Source organism: Neolamprologus multifasciatus, chromosome 3 (assembly GCF_963576455.1).
Source record: "Neolamprologus multifasciatus chromosome 3, fNeoMul1.2, whole genome shotgun sequence".
Classification (NCBI taxonomy): Eukaryota; Metazoa; Chordata; class Actinopteri; order Cichliformes; family Cichlidae; genus Neolamprologus; species Neolamprologus multifasciatus.
Genome location: NC_140441.1, coordinates 4002656 through 4017087, shown reverse-complemented (window position 1 = coordinate 4017087; position 14432 = coordinate 4002656). Strand labels below are relative to the sequence as shown.

The window sequence follows — 14432 nt, the reverse complement described above, 5'->3', positions numbered from 1 at the left end:
GCCCCCTGCTGGACACACAGAGCTACAACATGAGGATCAGAGGAGGCTGGTGCTGCTTCACGTTTAGACACAAGAAGGAGGTCAAAATATTTAACAAAAGAGATTGTTTTAAAACCTGTAAAGGGGGAAATCCTCACGAACCAATCCACAACCAGAAAAAAAAGACTAACTCTGTAATGGTCCAATCAGGCGTCAGCTCTGTCAGTGTACAGTCCCAGATAGCAAGACGACATTGAATTGATGTTGATTTTTCATCCAATCCGTCGTTATGGTCAGGGTTGAAATGCCACTGTTGTAACAACATTGAAATACTGTGGTAAACCGACTGTGGTAAATCTTACTATAGGGACGTTGTAATGATGTTGATTTACCGTTGTTTTTTTGTCATTGATATTTGATCTATTTGTAGTCGACCAGGTGACAACAACAATGTCGAGAAAACGTCTATTTATAGTTGACCATCATTCCGCGCCGGCCACCATCAAAAAGCCATTGATTTGTAGTTGAGCGTTAAACTGCTCTGGTCTGACAGCATTGTTAACATCTTTTGTGAGGTCGCATCTGTTTCAAAGAACAATTCTAGAAAGATTAATGGCTTAAGCAGTGAGAGGCGAAAAACTAATATATCCATAAGTGATGGTGTAACATTCTGCATTCAAGTATAAGTTGTTCTAACTGCTAAAAGTGTTTGCTAGTTTTTGCCTGTCACATATATTTGATATTTGTATATGTAGCTTGCCATCACCAGTGTGTGAATTGTGTGTGAATGGGTGGATGACTGGTTGTGTAAAGTGCTTTGGGGTCCTTAGGGACTAGTAAAGCGCTATACAAATACAGGCCATTTACCACTGTTATCATCTTCAATGCCCTATACCAACATAGAGCAGAGCAGCTATCTGAACGCTACTCCAACAGAGGTCGATTATCTTGTTAATAATTTCACCTCCTCACTACGTATGACTCTGGATACTGTAGCTCCAGTGAAAACTAAGGTCTCTAATCAGAAGTACCAGACTCCGTGGTATAATTCTCAAACACGTAGCCTAAAGCAGATGACTCGTAAGCTGGAGAGGAAATGGCGTGTCACAAATTTAGAGGATCATCATTTAGCCTGGAGAAATAGTTTGTTGCTTTATAAGAAAGCCCTCCACAAAGCCAGAACAGCTTACTACTCATCACTAATTGAAGAAAATAAGAACAACCCCAGGTTTCTCTTCAGCTCTGTAGCCAGGCTGACAAAAAGTCAGAGATCTTATGAGCTTTGACGTTAACTAGTAATGACTTCATGAACTTCTTCACAAATAAAATTTTTATCATTAGAGAAAAAATTACCAATAATCATCCCAAAGATGTAATATTATCTACAGCTACTCTTAGTACCATTGATGTTAAGTTAGACTCTTTTTCTCCAATTGGTTTCTTTCTGAGTTAACTTCAATAATTACTTCCTCCAAACCATCAACGTGTCTTTTAGACCCCATTCCTACAAAACTGCTCAAAGAAGTCCTGCCATTTATTAATGGTTTGATCTTAAATATGATCGACCTATCTCAAATAATTGGCTATGTACCACAGGCCTTCAAGGTGGCTGTAGTTAAACCTATACTCAAAAAGCCATCTCTAGACCCAGCAGTCTTAGCTAATTGTAGGCTAATCTCCAACCTTCTTTTGTTTGACAAGAGTAGTTGTCAAACAGCTAACAGATCATCTGCAGAGGAATGGCTTATTTGAAGAGTTTCAGTCAGGTTTCAGAGCTCATCACAGCACAGAAACAGCTTTAGTGAAGGTTACAAATGATCTTCTTATGGCCTCTGACAGTGGACTCATCTCTGTGCTTGTCCTGCTAGACCTCGATACTGTTGACCATAATATCCTATTAGAGCGATTAGAACATCCTGTAGGTATTACAGGTACTGTGCTGCAGTGGTTTGTATCATATCTACCTAATAGACTCCAATTTGTGCATGTAAATGGAGAGTCCTCTTCACACACTGAGGTTAATTATGGTGTTCCACAGGGTTCAGTGCTAGGACCAATTCTGTTTACATTATACATGCTCATTAGGAGACATAGCATAAATTTTCACTGCTATGCAGATGACACCCAGCTCTATCTATCCATGGAGCCAGATATCAAACACCAATTAGCTAAACTGCAGGAATGTCTTAAAGACATAAAGACCTGGATGGCCACTAACTTTCTGCTTCTTAATTCAGATAAAACTGAGGTTATTGTACTCGGCCCTGAAAATCTTAGAAAAATGGTATCTAAGCAGATTCTTACTCTGGCTGGCATTACCTTGGCCTCCAGTAACACTGTGAGGAACCTTGGAGTCATTTTTGACCAGGGCATGTCCTTCAACGCACATATTAAACAAATATATAAGACAGCTTTCTTCCATTTGCGCAACATCTCTAAAGTTAGGATTTTTTTGTTGTTCTTTTGCCATCAGAATTGTTGTCTAAAGGCAAAGAAAGATGCCCAATGGATTTACTTTACCAAATGGAACATCCCAGCCTTGACGTATTGGTCTATTTGATTCAGCTTTTATTGTTTATTTTTTTTGTTTTGTTTTGTTTTTTTTGTTTCTTTTGTTTTTTCTTTTTTGCCTGTCCCGTTTGGTTCTTTTGCCATCCAAATTATTGTCTAAAGGCGAGGAAAGATGCCCAACAGATTTACTTTACCAAATTGACCATCACAGCCTTGCCGTAATGGTCTATTTGATTCACCTTTTATTGTTTATTTTATTTTTTATTTTTTTATTTTCACTTGCTAGATACGGGACAGACTTGAATGAGGAAAAGAAAAGGGAGAAAGGAAGAGGGGGAAAAAACAGCGAAGAAGAGGGACGGGGATAAAGGGCAAAAAAATAAAAACCAACTAAATAAGCAGACAAAAAAAATACATATATCAATCACCTGGATCACCTGTTGAGAAAGAAAAAAAGAAAACAAGCAGAAGAAAACGAGAGCAATACAATAAACAACATCACAATGATATATGGGAATATAACAGTAAATACTAAATATTAAACATTGTTGTGCCGCACGTAATATTGACAGCGCACAGTGTGCTTTGATGTAGGAGCCAAAAAGGGTGTAGTTTGTGTGTGTGAGCACCCGTGTGTACACCTGTGAGCATGGACGCGCTTGTTTTTAAAAGATTCCTTCATGTAATGATCTGCTAGAGGGTGTGGGGAGCCACAGCCCCGTCCACCAGGGCATGAAGCAGGTATGGAGAAGATCAAAACTCCTCCATACCTGCTTAACCCTAACCCTAACCCCAGAAGTGGCCCGAGCGAGTCCCAGGCTCCAGGCCCCGATAAGCAGCCACCAAGGAGTGAGCCGGTGTGTACCCGGGAACCCATCCCCGGACACAAAGAACCACCAACGCACCGATGTCTGAGGGTGTCTGCCACCGGCAGGGGAAGTGGTGGGGGAGATAGGCCTCCATACATTGGAGGACCTGAGATGTCCCCAGAGAGGTGGCGTCTGATACCCAACATGACATATAGACACAGACATACAGGCACACACAGATGCAAACATCCATTCCCACCCTCATGCTCTCATATGCAATTACTCAACACTAAACTAACATGGAGAAAGACATAGAGAGACACTGTACACACAATCACACTCCCCAAGCATACTTTAAGAACTGGGTCTTTGTACCTTTGCCCCTGGAGGGGGAAACTGCACCCAGACCCAGGTGGTGTTACCCTTTTCCCTGCGGTGGGGAGAAGCAGACCGCCCCGACTCCGCAGCAGCAGGGAGGCCCCACACTCCAGACCCCAGTCGGACGGCCAACTCCTCCTCCTGGCCCCCCGCTCCAACAGGTCGCAGAGAACGGGGGTGTGAGAAGACTCCAAAACCTCCCTCCGCCCACTCATATGTAGTGTTGATGCATGTGTGTTCTAAGGTCCATTTAAAACCCAGGAGAGCATGGAGCTACATGCCAGAGAGCAGCAGGTAAACGCATAGCCCCTCCTGATAGCCCTCAGTGTCTACGTGTATTTAAAATTGAGAGGTGGGCAACGACACCAGGGGTGAGGTGTAACTCTGATGGTCTTTTGGAGTCCGTGTAGCGTGCCCATCCACAAGATCCTATATGTATGTGTTATGAGAGTGTGAGTAATGTGAATATCTAAGTTGTGAGATAAAATTGAGGCACAAGAAGCCAGAAGGGGACAGAGGGGGGGAAGCCTCCACTGCACCCTGGTGACACACCTTTACCCCAAGGCCCTGCATGTGTGGGTGATTGTGGTGGAGCGGGAAGAGGGAGGCAGCTGGAGATGGGGAGGGAAGAAAGGGAGGGGCAAGTGACCCCTCCCTGGGGCCAGCTCCCCCGCTGACCCCAGTAGGCACCCCCATACTCCGCAACCCACCAGGGAAAGGGGGCCCAGGCCCATCCGGACCGGGGCCCAGAACAGCAGCGCCACCCGGCCCCACAGAGCCCGGGACAGCCCACCTGACCCCACCACAGAGAAAACTGCACCCACGCCGTCATCCACTCATCTTCCAGACTACACATGACAATAGACGCCCAGGCTGAGATTTTCCTCCACCTCTCCTGTATCTCCCCCTCCCGCAGAGTGAGTTCCTGAAGAGAGGAGAGCTCCTGCAAGGTGTTACAACCTCCCCCCTCCAGTTGAAGAGCCCCCCAGGTGACTCGATGCGCTGGCAGCACCCTGTGCCAGGGCCGGGCCCCCATACACCCACCCGCCCACAACCCCGGCAACATACCAACCAGGACCCAAGCCCCCGAGGCCCAGCCAAGGCACCAGCCCGGAGACGGAGCACTCCCAGAACCTCACGCCCGTCCCGGACCCACCCAGGGGCAGCCAGGCTACCAGGTCAGTAACCCACGTCCGTCAGCACAGACACTCCCCTAGCCTCGCTGCACGCAGCCACGAGGAAACCGTCACCTAAGAGCCAACATAGCCCCTAATAGGCCATGACCGCTACCCAGGGTTGAGCCCCCCAAGGAAGATGTTCCTGGGGAACCCCCCGACGCCCTAAGCCTGTCCCTACCCCCACACCAATCACAACAGCGAAGGTGGGACCAAACTATGACCCCCCACCCCCACTAGGTGATGGAGCTGATCAAAGGGGCCCAGAGCAACTGATCTGATGTGGTGGCAGAGGCTGTATCAAGACTAATGTAATCTAATAGATAATTTCTATATTGGTTAGAATTAAGATTATTTTTATTTTTCCAGTTCATGAGGACTGTTTTCTTGGCTATGCATAGGGCAATGAAAACCATATGGGCTATATTCTTATCTGTAGTGATGTTATCTAAGCTGCTCAACAAACACACTAAAGGGGAAGTTAGAATGTTACATTTCAGACACTTTGATAAGTCTTCACATATCTCGCGCCAAATTTTCTGAACTGGTGGACAGAACCAAAGAGCGTGGATATAATTGTCCGGTGAATTGGTTTGGCAGTGTGAGCAGTTGTTGGTAGACGTAAAGCCCATCTTGAACATCCGATGACCTGTATAGTGCACTCTATGTAGTATTTTGTATTGAATTAATTGAAGACTGGGATTTCTAATTAGATGAAAGGTTTTTAAGCAAATCTGAGACCAGAAGTTTTGGTCTAAGTTAACTGATGATTCTGCTTCCCATTTTGCAATAGGAAGTGATGTTGATTCATCTGTTTTAGAAATCATTCTGTATATTTTGGAAAGTAATTTGGGGGTTTTAAGAGTAAGAAATTGAACCACACTTGGTGGTGTTTGTAGTTCAACTTGACCCGGTTTAAATTTCTTTTTTTTTTTTATCTCACAACGTAGACATTCACATTACTCACACTCTCATTACACATACATATAGGATCTTGGGGGTGGGCACGCTACACGGAATCCAAATCACCATCAGGGTGTACACCTCACCCCTGGCGTCGTTGCCCACCTCTCAATTTTACATACACGTAGACACTGAGGGCTAGCAGGAGGGGCTTTGCACTTACCTGCTGCTCTCTGGCAGGTAGCTCCATGCCCTCCTGGGTTTTAAATGCACCTTAGAACACACATACATCAACACTACAAGGGAGGGAGGTTTGGAGTCTTCTCACACCCCCGTTCTCTGCGGCCTGCTGGAGCGGGGGGGCTAGGAGGAGGAGTTGGCCCTCCGACTGGGGTCTGGAATATAGGGCCTCCCTGCTGCTGCGGAGTCGGGGCAGTCTGCTTCTCCCCACCGCAGGGAAAAGTGTAACACCACCTGGGTCTGGGTACAGTTCCCCCCTCCAGGGGCAAGGGTACCTAGACCCGGTTCGTAGAGTATGCTTGGGGAGTGTGATTGTGTGTATAGCGTCTCTTTATGTCTGTCTCCACGTTGGTTGAGTGTGGAGTAATTGCCTATGAGAGCATGAGGGTGGGAATGGATGTTTTTATCTGTGTGTGCCTGTATGTCTGTGTCTATATGTCAGGTTGGGTATCAGACGCCACCTCTCTGGGGACATCTCAGGCCCTCCAAAAAATTTTTCATGACAGTGCAGATTTCTGACATTTTGTGTAATTTAAGCTGTAACAATGTGACTGTTTTCTAACAAAAAACAGTGAAACTTAAGTTAGACTTGTGTTTGTAAATGAACCGCCCCATGTTGTGTAGTATTCTGGATTTTATACTTATTGGGCTACATGTTTATTTATCATACAGGCTATACAGTACATAGCATCAAAACTCACATGTTTTATGTAAGTAAAGTGTTTAATTATATGGGCTAAAGAAAATAATTAAGTTGTAGACTATATTTATATGAAAAACATGTATACTTACTGCATTTGAATCATTTTAACCATATGTAACCACCTGCATATGTGTTTGGGGGAAAAAAAGGGCTTCAATTTTCCCACCCTCATGCCACCCTAAGAAAATTTCTCTAGATCCGCCCCTGGGTGGAACGAGGGACCAGCACGCACAGGGTATGCAGGAACACGATGGCGGGGAGCACACACATGGGAGTCTAGGGGATTTTGTGTGCATCTGTTATTTACCTCACCGTAAACAAACGCACTGTTTTCACTAAAGAGTCTCTCCTCCTTCCCCACATCCCATGGTTTGCCCTGGAAAACCGTGACATTAGGAGCATATTAGTCAGCTTAGGACACGCAGGTTCTACAGGGATTTAATAATAGATACACAAAACGGAGCATGCCTTTTCCGGCCGGCTTTAAAGGGTTAAAGTGAAACAGCAACATTTTACTCCTCCCCTCACATCACTCAAATGTGACAAACCAGGAAACAGGAAGTTCTTTGTCCACAGTAAAGAGAGATGCACAGACGATCAGACTGAGCTCAGACCAAACTAGCAGCTTCCTCTGAGTGAGTCCAGCTACAGGAGAGAAAAGTGGAAAACTCCAACACTGCTGCTTCAAGCTGCTGACGCTCCACACACTGAAGGTGAGTTTGAGCAAAAACACGACTCAAAGGAAGTTTCAGTGAAGGTGGTAGAGGAGGGAGGGGAGCCAGGACTGACTGTACTTCCTGTCTGCTGTTTTCAGCTTCACTCACAGACTCAATGGCTTCCAGATCAGAGGAGGATCTCTGCTGTACGGTCTGTATGGAGGTCTTCAGAGATCCTGTTATTCTGTCATGTAGCCACAGCTTCTGTAAAGTCTGTCTGAAGAGATGGTGGAAAGAGAGACCAAAAAACGAGTGTCCACTTTGTAAGAGAAGATCTTCAAAGAAGCATCCACCTTCAAACAAGGCTTTAAAGAACTTGTGTGATTTGTTCTTACAGGAGAGATATCAGAGAGCTTCAGAGGCTCTCTGCAGTCTGCACTCTGAGAAACTCAAACTTTTCTGTCTGGACGATCAGCAGCCAGTGTGTGTCATCTGCAAGGACTCAGAAAAACACACCAATCACAGATTCAGACCCATCGATGAAGTTGCACGACAACACAAGAAACTTCAGGAAACTCTGGAGCCCTTAAAGAAGAAGTTAAAGGTTTGCGAAGAAGTTCAAGTGAAGTTTGATCAAACAGCAGAACACATTAAGGTCCAGGCCCGACACACAGAGAGGCAGATTAAGGAGCAGTTTAAGAAGCTTCACCAGTTTCTAGCAGAGGAAGAGGAGGCCAGGCTGGCTGCACTGAGGGAGGAAGAGGAGCAGAAGAGTGGGATGATGAAGGAGAAGATGGAGGCTCTGAGCAGAGAGATAGCAGCTCTTTCAGACACAGTCAGAGCCACAGAGGAGGAGCTGAGAGCTGAAGACATCGCATTCCTGCACAACTACAAGGCTGCAGTGGAAAGAGTCCAGCGCTGCCCCCTGCTGGATGATCCACAGCTGCCCTCAGGAGCTCTGATAGACCAGGCCAAACACCTGGGCAACCTGACCTTCAACATCTGGAACAACATGAAGGACATGGTCTCCTACACTCCTCTCATTCTGGACCCAAACACTGCTGATCCAAACCTCATCCTGTCTGAAGATCTGACCAATGTGAGAGGAGGAGAGAAGCAGCAGCTTCCTGATAATCCAGAGAGGTTTGATCATTCCTGCTCTGTCCTGGGCTCTGAGGGCTTTAACTCAGGGACTCACAGCTGGGATGTTGATGTAGGAGACAGTACACCGTGGGGACTGGGTGTGTTAGCAGAGTATGTGCAGAGGAAGGGAGACATATGGTCTGGATTATGGATAATATGGTTTGATGAAGGTGAATACTCAGCATGGTCACCACCAGGTCCTCTCACTGATCTCTCATTCCAGAAGAAGCTCCAGAGGATCAGAGTGAATCTGGACTGGAACAGAGGAAAGCTGTCGTTCTCTGATCCTGATACTAACACACACATACACACCTTCACACACACTTTCACTCACAGGATGTTTCCTTACATTAGCACTGTTGATAAATTGAACGTGTGTCCGTTGAAGGTGTCAGTGTCAGTGCAGCAGCTGAGTTGAGGATGATGATATTTCTAATGTTGTTTCCTGTCAGTGAATTGAAGCTGTTAAACTGCAGCTGTCCTCCTGCTGCCTCGTTGTTCCAAAGCTCTTTGTTTCTCTTTTAGTTCTCACTGTTTCTTTCTGTTTCTGCTGTCCACCTTTTCACATGGAAAATCATTTCACTGTTTGTCACTGAATGACTCCCCAAACTAGATTTGAAATTCTATCAAGTTTCTAATCATTACAAGTGATTCATGTTTCTATTTGATGTGTAAATGGAGATGATTTATTTTGCTGTGATATGGACTGACATGTGTTGAATGGGAGGAGCAGTTTGTTGTTGTCTTCTTGTCTGTTTATGACAACAATAAATATATTGTTGAAACAATGATTCATGTTTAACTCCATATATGAAATGTTTCTTATCTTTGAATTCTGTTTGATTAAAGACTTTCTTCATGACACAAATGAGATTTCAGTGTATTAATAGAACTGAATAAGCTCAGAGTTGAAAGGCTGGAGTATTATGTTCGTGCTTCACTGTCAGTATCTTCAGGGGGATTCAAAGGGAAACATCAAACTGCTGTAATGAGATCAACTAGTTGGGCTGAACACACTTATCTGTAGTTTGTCTCCATCCAGGATCATCAGAATATAATGAACATGTGTGAAGAGCAGTGTCGTGTAAGTTACTTTACAATTCCCAGATAGCAAGGAAACATTGAACAGATGTTGATTTTCCATCTGAACCATCAGAATTGTCAGGGTTGAAATGTCAACACAAAACCAATGTTGAAACAACACTGAAATACTGATGAAACCGCTTACAGCTGCTACCACTTGGACTATTCCATAGCCCCCCCTCTCACAGTGGTACATCCCTTCAGGTAACCATTGTCTTGTACAGTAGAGAGGGACATTAGATTTACTCTCAGCGGAATTGACCGGAGAAGGCATCAGTTCATGCACTGCACTGGCCTGCACCACGATTAATATAAGGTAAGAATGAATGACTTTTGTTCTATTCGTTATTTCCACGGTTGCATTTGAATAACAGTAAAAAAAACAAACAAACTTGTTAATGTAAAGTTTCGGACAAAATGTGGGAGCCCGAAATTGTGTCTACTTTCATCTTACAATCCGGCAACAAATAAATTGCACTGCGAACAAAGTCAACAAAGAAAACATTTTCATTTCATACTTTTCCGTTATATTCCCTTACAAAGCTAGCTTAACGCTTCGAGGGTTCCTTTGTTCTTGCCGTCGCCTCGGCGCTTGACCCAGATTTTCGCTCTGTAGTTGCTTTTTAGCATAGTACTACAAAAAATTGTAAATCTGTGATATATAATTGATAAACGCAAAGGTAACTGTATAAATGTGTTCAATGACTTTGTTACTTTTAATGATTGGAGAGCACCCGCTTCGATTCGCACTCAATTCAAACTTTACGTTGCACGCTCACCTAACTTTACGTTGCACGCTCACCTAACTTTACGATGCACGCTCACCTACCTTGCGTTTGCACCTTTTGTCCACACGTAAACTGCGTTTATCATTTATATATTAGTTTTTCGCCTCTCACTGCTTAAGCCATTAATCTTTCTGGAATTGTTTTTTTAAACAGATGCGACCTCACAAAAGATATTAGCTATGCTATCAGACCTGACGACAGCTGTTAACGAACTCCGTGAGGAGGTCAGAGCCATCCGCCATCCCTGTTGCAATGAATCGGTAGATGCTGGGGTATTGCCTCTGGATTTGCCCTTGCACAACATTGAGGAGCTAAACAATGCAGAGGCAGCTTTTCAATCATAAGAGGCAAATAAGGCAATGGTAAGTATATAAAGGTTATGTACACTTTGTAACTATAAAGTGTAATAGCTGTCAGATGTGATTTAAATACATGACAACGGCCTGTTGATTAAACACACAAGCACTTGCATACACATTTAAGACATGAGACACGCTAATTCCATCTCTTAAAATGTGTCTATAGGTGAGACGCTTTGCCTTGATTGGAGGGACCACACTGGAGGTGCGAGTCCGCCGTGTAATGGCTTATGCCATTACAAACGAGCTGGCCTCGGTACTCAACTGGGCAGGGAAAAAAACCAAGGACCAGACAAAGCAAAAAATGGCATTTAAAGATACCGCGCTCTGCAAATGCATATATGGTGGTAAGTTTTACAGTTTTTTTGCTATATTACTTTGTCTTTCTTAATAACAAGACTTTCATGTCCGGTTAATCTGAAGATGGAGTCTTTGGTCTTTGGCTTGTTTAGTCCTCGGGTTGTAGTTGTACAGCCCGAGGACCCCATGTTTATTTTGTTTTAAAGGATACACGGCACACCATGCTAAGACTTATCACTTATCACAGCTCATAGCTCTTTGGGAATCAAATGCGGCAGTTTGCAGATTTACGCCTGGTGACTTTCATGTTTATCAGCCTAGGAGTTTACATACTTTCTCCCCGCTGAAGACAGTTAACAAGAGCTTATTCATGTGCTCTAATTCACTTTTTTTGTTTGTGTGTGTATTTTTTTCCTAGATGGCCTGACGCAGCAGTTAGGGGCAAACTCTATGTCCAAGTTTGTCTTTGCACAAGCAGTGCAGAAATGGCTCCGATACGCCCCAGATCGTATGGGTATGGGTGGTGCAGGACGCACATCATGTATCCCCATCCCAGAGTAAAAAATTACAAACTTCTGTGAAACATATAAATGTAAATAGGAAACTGTCTTTTAATAAAGTATTTAGCAAACGAAACATGCCTATTGACCTTTTTTTGTTTATTTTTTTTCTCTGTTACATCACATGCAATGCTTTCTTATTTTAGGATATTAATATTGACATGATACATTGTGAGACATTTGTTGTTGTTTTTTTATAAAGGGTGTCCAATTTGAGGAATAAGTACAATTATGTGTTTAGGTGGTTTAAGTATTGATGGAAACATGCAGTAGTTTAGTATTGGTTAAAATACCTATAAAGAAAGGTAGATTTCCAGTCATGATTTAACTGTTGTTTTAATAAAAAGCAACTGTGCGAAAGAGGTGGAAAATCAACACCATAGCTCAACAGTGTTTCAATATCAGAATCTGACATTGTTTCAATGTCAGGTTTCAACATTGATTCAACATCAAAACCTGACGTTGTTTCAACATTAAAAAAGGGTGCAAGAGTGACGTTAGGTCAACGTCACACTTCAACGTTGATTCAATGACGTCGCCTGATATTGACTCAACGTTGTTTCAATGTTTCCTTGCTATCTGGGTTGTAACTTAGTTACATTACTAGTTCTATCAAAATTAACTCAATTCAGTTCAATTCAATTTTATTTATATAGCGTAAGACACTTTATATTGTACAGTAGATCCAGAGAAAATCTAAACAATCATATGACCCCCTATGAGCAAGCACTTTGGCGACAGTGGGAAGGAAAAACTCCCTTTTAACAGGAAGAAACCTCCGGCAGAACCAGGCTCAGGGAGGGGCGGGGCCATCTGCTGTGATTGGTTGGGGTGAGAGAAGGAAAACAGGATAAAGACATGCTGTGGAAGAGAGACAGAGATTAATAACAGATATGATTCAATACAGAGAGGTCTGTTAACACATAGTGAGTGAGAAAGGTGTCTGGAAAGGAAAAACTCAATGCATCATGGGAATCCCCGGCAGCCTACATCTATTGCAGCATAACTAAGGGAGGATTCAGGGTCACCTGGTCTAGCCCTAACTATATGCTTTAGCAAAAAGGAAAGTTTGAAGCCTAATCTTGAAAGTAGAGATAGTGTCTGTCTCCTGAATCCAAACTGGAAGCTGGTTCCACAGAAGAGGGGCCTGAAAACTGAAGGCTCTGCCTCCCATTCTACTTTTAAATACTCTAGGAACAACAAGTAGGCCTGCAGAGCGAGAGCGAAGTGCTCTAATAGGATGATATGGTACTACAAGGTCATTGAGACAAGATGGGGCCTGATTATTTAAGACCTTGTATGTGAGGAGCAGGATTTTGAATTCAGTTCTGTATTTAACAGGAAGCCAAAACAGGAGAAATCTGCTCTCTCTTTCTAGTCCCTGTCAGTACTCTTGCTGCAGCATTTTGGATTAGCTGAAGGCTTTTCAGCAAGTTTTTTGGATATCCTGATAATAATGAATTACAGTAGTCCAGCCTGGAAGTAATAAATGCATGAACTAGTTTTTCAGCGTCACTCTGAGACAGGATATTTCTAACTTGTTGATTTTGTTGATATTCTAAAAATCTTTTCTTGTTGATCCCATATTGTGTAACTAGTCTGTCAAATGGAATAAATTCTGTTCCTTCTAATATATGTTCTAAATATTTGATTCCTTTACCACTCCAATCTGGAAAGTTTATCATATTATTGTTTTGTAATATGTCAGGGTTGTTCCAGATAGGTGTATGTTTGCATGGGATTAATGAAGACTCAGTTGAGACTTAATTTTAGAAACTTCCACCCTGCTGTCAGAGAAGAGCTTTTGAAGGATGTTTGAGCTGATAAATGGTAGGTCTGAAATCTCTAGATTATTGCAAAGTGCTTGTTCTACATCTAGCCAAGGTTCGTCTAAGAAGGTATGTCTTAGCCATCCTGAGATAAACTGAAGCCTGTTGGCTGAGAAGTAGTGCTGAAAGTTAGGTAGTTCTAATCAACAAATTAAATCCATAGTAAAAAAGACATTTAAACCTGGTCAAGCTGAACTACAAACACCATCAAGTGTGGTACAATTTCTTACTCTTAAAACCCCAAAATTACTTTCCAAAATATACAGAATGTTTTCTAAAACAAATGAATCAATATCACTTCCTATTGCAAAATGGGAAGTGGATTTATCAGTTAACTTAGACCAAAACTTCTGGTCTCAGATAAAAACCTTTCATTTAAACCTTTCAAGTCTTCAATTAATTCAATACAAATTACTACATAGAGTGCACTATACAGGTCATCGGATGTTCAAGATGGGCTTTACGTCTACCAACAACTGCTCACACTGCCAAACCAATTCACCGGACAATTATATCCACGCTCTTTGGTTCTGTCCACCAGTTCAGAAAATTTGGCGCGAGATATGTGAAGACTTATCAAAGTGTCTGAAATGTAACATTCCAACTTCCCCTTTAGTGTGTTTGTTGGGCAGATCAGATTATGTCACTACAGAAAAGAATATAGCCCATATGGTTTTCACTGCCCTATGCATAGCCAAGAAAACAGTCCTCATGAACTGGAAAAATAAAAATAATCTTAATTCCAACCAATATAGAAATTATCTATTAAATTACATTAGTCTTGATACAGCCTCTGCCACCAGATCAGATCAATTGCTCTGGGCTCCTTTGATCAGCTCCATCACCTAGTGGGGGTGGGGGGTCATAGTTTGGTCCCACCTTCGCTGTTGTGATTGGTGTGGGGGTAGGGACAGGCTTAGGGCGTCAGGGGGTTCCCCAGGAGCCTCTTCCTTGGGGGGCTCAACCCGGGGTAGCGGTCATGGCCTGTTAAGGGCTCTGTTGGCTCTTAGGCGACA

At 43.2% G+C, this 14432-nt stretch overlaps 1 protein-coding gene across 2 annotated transcripts; it reads left to right on the top strand.

Moving 5' to 3' along the window:
- The first annotated feature begins 7258 nt into the window (after positions 1-7258).
- On the top strand, positions 7259-11964 carry LOC146521132 (nuclear factor 7, brain-like). Of its 2 annotated transcripts, XM_085154440.1 has the most exons (4): positions 7259-7411; positions 7513-10730; positions 10894-11074; positions 11446-11964. In XM_085154440.1, exon 2 carries the CDS (start codon positions 7530-7532, stop codon positions 8913-8915), a length of 1386 nt encoding a protein of 461 aa, XP_085010566.1. In that variant the 5' UTR covers positions 7259-7411; positions 7513-7529; the 3' UTR covers positions 8916-10730; positions 10894-11074; positions 11446-11964. The 2 variants fall into 2 exon arrangements, with proteins under 2 accessions (XP_085010566.1, XP_085010567.1); XM_085154441.1 differs by having other exon boundaries at positions 7259-10730.
- The last annotated feature ends 2468 nt before the right edge of the window (positions 11965-14432 follow it).